The 6,375-nt window shown below is 53.6% G+C and overlaps 1 protein-coding gene across 1 annotated transcript in view; it reads left to right on the top strand.

The window, feature by feature from the left end:
* Window positions 1-330: 330 nt before the first annotated feature.
* Window positions 331-6,375, top strand: part of nphs1 (NPHS1 adhesion molecule, nephrin) — a 133,240-nt gene continuing 127,195 nt past the window's right edge. The window contains exons 1-3 of the mRNA XM_038813010.1: window positions 331-424; window positions 1,467-1,661; window positions 2,521-2,643. Of these exons, the coding sequence (XP_038668938.1) occupies window positions 367-424; window positions 1,467-1,661; window positions 2,521-2,643 (376 nt within the window). The 5' untranslated portion in view covers window positions 331-366. The remainder of the gene's footprint in view (window positions 425-1,466; window positions 1,662-2,520; window positions 2,644-6,375) is intronic.

The following is a 6,375-nucleotide window of genomic DNA, read 5'->3' as shown; positions in this document are numbered from 1 at the left end:
TCCACTATTGGTTCACTGAAAAGTTCCCATGGGCCTGTGTGGCCCTGGTACCTGCCTCAGGATGTTGCTCCCTGTCCACCATCTGCACTCGTTCAAGGAGTGGGTAAATCTAACCCTCCAGCCTCGTGTGTCAGCGGAGGTGCACGCTCTCACCACGTATACATCTGAATGCCACACATGTTGGGGGGGGGGGGGAGGTTTGCTCCTGAAGAGCCGCAGATCGCTGGCTGGGTCTGCAGGGAGCCAGTGGACAAACTCTCAGGTGACAACTGCGACTCCTTCCATTTCACGTGAATTCAATCTCTTCACAGAACATTCTGGTCCTGCTCACTGATGGCGCATCTCTGACTCGGGTCCACAGACATGATGAACCCTGGAATAAAGCACTCCACCTATTCAGCACTGCTCCTCTGCATAGTCTGTGGTGAGTCTCCATGCCTGAACCATCAGAATTAGTGAGTTATAAGGAACACATCAATCACGCCCAGGACAGGTACAGCACGGGGTCAGATACAGAGTAAAGCTCCCTCTACACTGTCCCCATCAAACACTCCCAGGACAGGTACAGCACGGGGTTAGGTACAGAGTAAAGCTCCCTCTTCACTGTCTCCATCAAACACTCCCAGGACAGGTACAGCACAGGGTTAGATACATAGTAAAGCTCCTTCTACACTGTCCCCATCAAACACTCCCAGGACAGGTACATCACGGGGTTAGATACAGAGTAAAGCTCCCGCTACACTGTCCCCATCAAACACTCCCAGGACAGGTGGAGCACGGGGGTTAGATACAGAGTAAAGCTCCCTCTACACTGTCCCCATCAAACACACCCAGGACAGGTACAGCACAGGGTTAGATACATAGTAAAGTTCCCTCTACACTGTCGCCATCAAACACTCCCAGGACAGGTGGAGCACGGGGGTTAGATACAGAGTAAAGCTCCCTCGACACTGTCCCCATCAAACACGCCCAGGACAGGTACAGCAAGGGGTTATACCGAGTAAAGCTCCCTCCACACTGCCCCCATCAAACATACGCAGGACAGACACAGCACGGGGTTAGATACAGAGGAAAGCTCCCTCTGCACTGTCCCCATCAAATACTCCCAGGACAGATACAGCACGGGGTTAGATACAGAGTAAAGCTCCCTCTACACTGTCCCCATCAAACACTCCCAGGACAGGTACAGCATGGGGTTAGATACAGAGTAAAGCTCCCTCTGCACTGTCCCCATCAAACACTCCCAGGTCAGGTACAGCACGGGGTTAGATACAGAGTAAAGCTCCCTCTACACTGTCCCCATCAAATACTCCCAGGACAGATACAGCACGGGGTTAGATACAGAGTAAAGCTCCCTCTACACTGTCCCCATCAAATACTCCCAGGACAGGTACAGTACGGGGTTAGATACAGAGTAATGTTTGACGTATTCCCCATTCCTGACATGTTGTGTTATCATTCTGCAGTGTGCGGGATGAAGCAGGTATTCCGTAAACAGCCCGTGAACAGCAGTTCAGTCGAGGGTGAGCGGACATTCATCGAGTGTGAGGTGGAAGCTCTCTCGGGACAGGTACAGTGGGTGAGGGATGGTTTGTTGCTGGGACCAGGCCGTAGCCTTCCAGGATTTCCTCGCTACAGAGTGATTGGAAACTCATCAGCAGGTAGATAACGTGAGCGAGCTGAGCCTGTGTAAAACCCTGCCTGATTGACCAACCACACTGACCACACATCAACACTCATTGCAGACCAAATTATTGCAGTCCGTCACAGAGAAACAGGAGGCCCATTCAGCTCCCCTAGACCCTGTCACATAAAAACAGGAGGCCCATTCAGCCCCCCTAGAGGCTGTCACATAAAAACAGGAGGCCCATTCAGCCCCCCTGGAGCCTGTTACACGGGCACAGGAGGAGGCCCATTCAGCCCCCCCTCGTGTCTTTCACACAGGAACAGGAGGAGGTCCATTCAGACCCCCTCGAGCCTGTTACACAGGAACAGGAGGAGGTCCATTCAGACCCCCTCGAGCCTGTTACACAGGAACAGGAGGCCCATTCAGCCCCCACCAAAAGACTGTCACGCAGGAACAGGAGGAGGCCCATTCAGCCCCATCGAGTCTGTTACACAGGAACAGGAGGAGGCCTATTCAGCCCCCCGCGAGTATTTAATGCAGGAACAGGAGGAGGCCCATTCAGCGCCCCCCCCCCCCCCCCCTCAAGTCTGTTCCACAGGAACAGGAGGAGGCCCATTCAGCCCATTTATCTGAACTGTTTCAGTGGAATATGCATCGAGATGTGACCCAGTGCGGAAAGCGGTGCCTTACAGAGGTGTGAATAGACTCTGTAATTCTCAAACAGAAACCTGTTAACATGGTGTTGTGGGGAGGGGGGTGGGGAGGGGGGTGGGGGGGGGGGGGGGGGGTCAGACACACCAGCGATAATCCTCAATGTAGCGGGAGCTCTGAGCTTTCCATTTGGCCATCTTCATTTCACAGCTACCTAACCTCTGAACTTTGACCCTGGTCAGGGATATTTAACCTACAGATAGACAACGTGCAGCTGGAGGACGATGCATCCTATCAGTGTCAAGTGGGGCAATCGAGAGTGTCTGCGGGAATTATATCTCGTACGGTCCGGCTCGATGTGCTGAGTGAGTATCAGAAGGCAGTGGGAAGAAAGACAGTGTTTCAGCGATTGGGAAAGAACCATTCCTCAACATCAGCTGATCCAACCTGCTCACTCTCACTGGGGTGCGGGTTCCACACACACTGACTCTCACTGGGGTATGGGTTCCACACACACTGACTCTCACTGGGGTACGGGTCCCACACACACTGACTCTCACTGGGGTACGGGTTCCACACACACTGATTCTCACTGGGGGACGGGTTCCACACACACTGACTCTCACTGGGGTACGGGTTCCACACACACTGACTCTCACTGGGGTACGGTTTCCACATACACTGACCCTCACTGGGGTATGGGTTCCACATACTAACTCTCACTGGGGTACGGGTTCCACACACACTGACTCTCACTGGGGTGCGGTTTCCACATACACTGACCCTCACTGGGGTATGGGTTCCACATACTAACTCTCACTGGGGTACGGGTTCCACACACACTGACTCTCACTGGGGTACGGGTTCCACACACACTGACTCTCACTTGGGTACGGGTTCCACACACACTGACTCTCACTGGGGTATAGGTTCCACACACACTGACTCTCACTGGGGTACGGGATCCACACACACTGACTCTCACTGGGGTACGGGTTCCACACACACTGACTCTCACTGGGGTACGGGTTCCACACACACTGACTCTCACTGGGGTACAGGTTCCACACACACTGACTCTCACTGGGGTACGGGATCCACACACACTGACTCTCACTGGGGTACGGGTTCCACACACATTGACTTCACTGGGGTACGGGTTCCACACACTGACTCTCACTGGGGTAAGGGTTCCACACACACTGACTCTCACTGGGGTACGGGTTCCACACTGTGATGAATGTTATCAGTAGCTGCTATAATGGTACCTTACCTTTAATGCGTTGGCCCTTTAAGACTGGGCTTGGAACCCTGGGGGACTCCGCCTATGGCTCCGCCCCCAGGAAACGGTATATAGGATGGGGCTCACTCGGCAGCATGTGATGAGCACACTTCTCGGCTGCTGTACAGTTCTCAGATGATTAAAGCCTTTGAATCATCTACCTTCTCTCCTGTGTCGTGATTGAGGGTATTTCACACACACACTGACTCTCACTGGGGTACAGGTTCCTCACACACACTTACTCTCACTGGGGTACGGGTTCCACACACACTGACTCTCACTGGGGTACAGGTTCCTCACACACACTGACTCTCACTGGGGTATGGGTTCCAACACACACTGACTCTCACTGGGGTACGGGTTCCACACACATTGACTCTCACTAGGGTACAGGTTCCTCACACACACTGACTCTCACTGGGGTACGGGTTCCACACACACTGACTCTCACTGGGGTACTGATTCCACACACACTGACTCTCACTGGGATACAGTTGCACACACATTGACTCTCATTGGGTTGCGGGTTCCACACACACTGACCCTCACTGGGGTACAGGTTCCATACACACTGACTCTCACTGGGGTACGGGTTCCACACATACTGACTCTCACTGGGGTACAGGTTCCACACACACTGACTCTCACTGGGGTACAGGTTCCATACACACTGACTCTCACTGGTGTATGGGTCGTCACACACTGACTCTCACTGGGGTACAGGTTCCACACACACTGACTCTCACTGGGGTACAGGTTCAACACACTGACTCTCACTGGGGTATAGGTTCCACACACACTGACTCTCACTGGGGTACAGGTTCCACACACACTGACTCTCACTGGGGTACAGGTTCCACACACACTGACTCTCACTGGGGTACGGGTTCCACACACACTGACACTCCCTGGGGTACAGGTTCCACACACACTGACTCTCACTAGGGTAAGGCTTCCACACTGTGATGAATGTTATCAGTAGCTGCTATAATGGTACCTTACCTTTAATGCGTTGGCCCTTTAAGACCGGGCTTGGAACCCTGGGGGACTCCGCCTCTGGCTCCGCCCCCAGGAAACGGTATATAGGATGGGGCTCACTCTGCAGCATGTGATGAGCACACTTCTCGGCTGCTGTACAGTTCTGAGATGATTAAAGCCTTTGAATCATCTACCTTCTCTCCTGTGTCGTGATTGATGGTATTTCACACACACACTGACTCTCACTGGGGTACAGGTTCCTCACACACACTGACTCTCACTGGGGTAAGGGTTCCACACACACTGACTCTCACTGGGGTACGGGTTCCTCACACACACTGACTCTCACTGGGGTACGGGTTCCACACACACTGACTCTCACTGGGGTACAGGTTCCACACACACTGACTCTCACTGGGGTACGGGTTCCACACACATTGACTCTCACTGGGGTACAGGTTCCACACACACTGACTCTCACTGGGGTACGGGTTCCACACACATTGACTCTCACTGGGGTACAGGTTCCTCACACACACTGACTCTCGCTGGGGTACGGGTTCCACACACACTGACTCTCACTGGGGTACAGGTCCAACACACTGACTCTCACTGGGGTACAGGTCCAACACACTGACTCTCACTGGGGTATAGGTTCCACACACACTGACTCTCACTGGGGTACAGGTTCCGCACACACTGACTCTCACTGGGGTACAGGTTCCACACACACTGACTCTCACTGGGGTACGGGTTCTACACACACTGACACTCCCTGGGGTACAGGTTCCACACACACTGACTCTCGCTGGGGTACGGGTTCCACACACACTGACTCTCACTGGGGTACTGATTCCACACACACTGACTCTCACTGGGGTACGGGTTCCACACACACTGACTCTCACTGGGGTACGGGTTCCACACACACTGACTCTCATTGGGTTGCGGGTTCCACACACATTGACTCTCACTGGGGTACGGGTTCCACACACACTGACTCTCACTGGGGTATGGGTACCACACACACTGACTCTCACTGGGGTATGGGTACCACACACACTGACTCCCACTGGGGTACGGGTTCCACACACACTGACTCTCACTGGGGTACCACACACACTGACTCTCACTGGGGTACGGCTTCCACACACACTGACTCTCACTGGGGTATAGGTTCCACACACACTGACCCTCACTGGGGTACGGGTTCCACACACACTGACTCTCACTGGGGTACGGGTTCCACACACACTGACTCTCACTGGGGTACTGGTTCCACACACACTGACTCTCACTGGGGTACAGGTTCCACACACACTGACTCTCACTGGGGTACAAGTTCCACACACACTGACCCTCACTGGGGTACGGGTACCACACACACTGACTCTCACTGGGGTCCAGGTTCCACACACACTGACTCTCACTGGGGTACTGGTTCCACACACACTGACTCTCACTGGGGTACAGGTGAATGCGCGGGAGTGGAGAATTCCGCTCAGAGTGCGAGGGAGAGAGAAAGAGGAAACGGAGGAAAAGCGAGATAGCCAGCAAGAGAGAGGGAGCAAGGGAGAGTGACAGAGAGAGATAGAGCGAGACATGCAGCAAGGGAGAGGGAATGAGTGAGAGGGACGTGGAAGAGAGTGAGAAGGGAGTTCGAGATGAAGCTAGAGAGTGAACACGGGAGCGAGAGAGTGGGAACATGAGAGATAGAGTGAGAGAGAAAGAGCAAGCGAGTGAGAATGAGAGGGAAAGTGAGTGAGTGCGAAAGAGAGTGTGAGAATGCAAATGAGAGCAATAAAGAAAGAAATCAAAAGTGCGCGAGAGAAAGAGA

This window comes from Scyliorhinus canicula, chromosome 12, assembly GCF_902713615.1.
Source record: "Scyliorhinus canicula chromosome 12, sScyCan1.1, whole genome shotgun sequence".
NCBI lineage: Eukaryota > Metazoa > Chordata > Chondrichthyes > Carcharhiniformes > Scyliorhinidae > Scyliorhinus > Scyliorhinus canicula.
The sequence above is the reverse complement of the archived record's forward strand: the minus strand, read 5'-3'. Positions and strand labels throughout refer to the sequence as shown.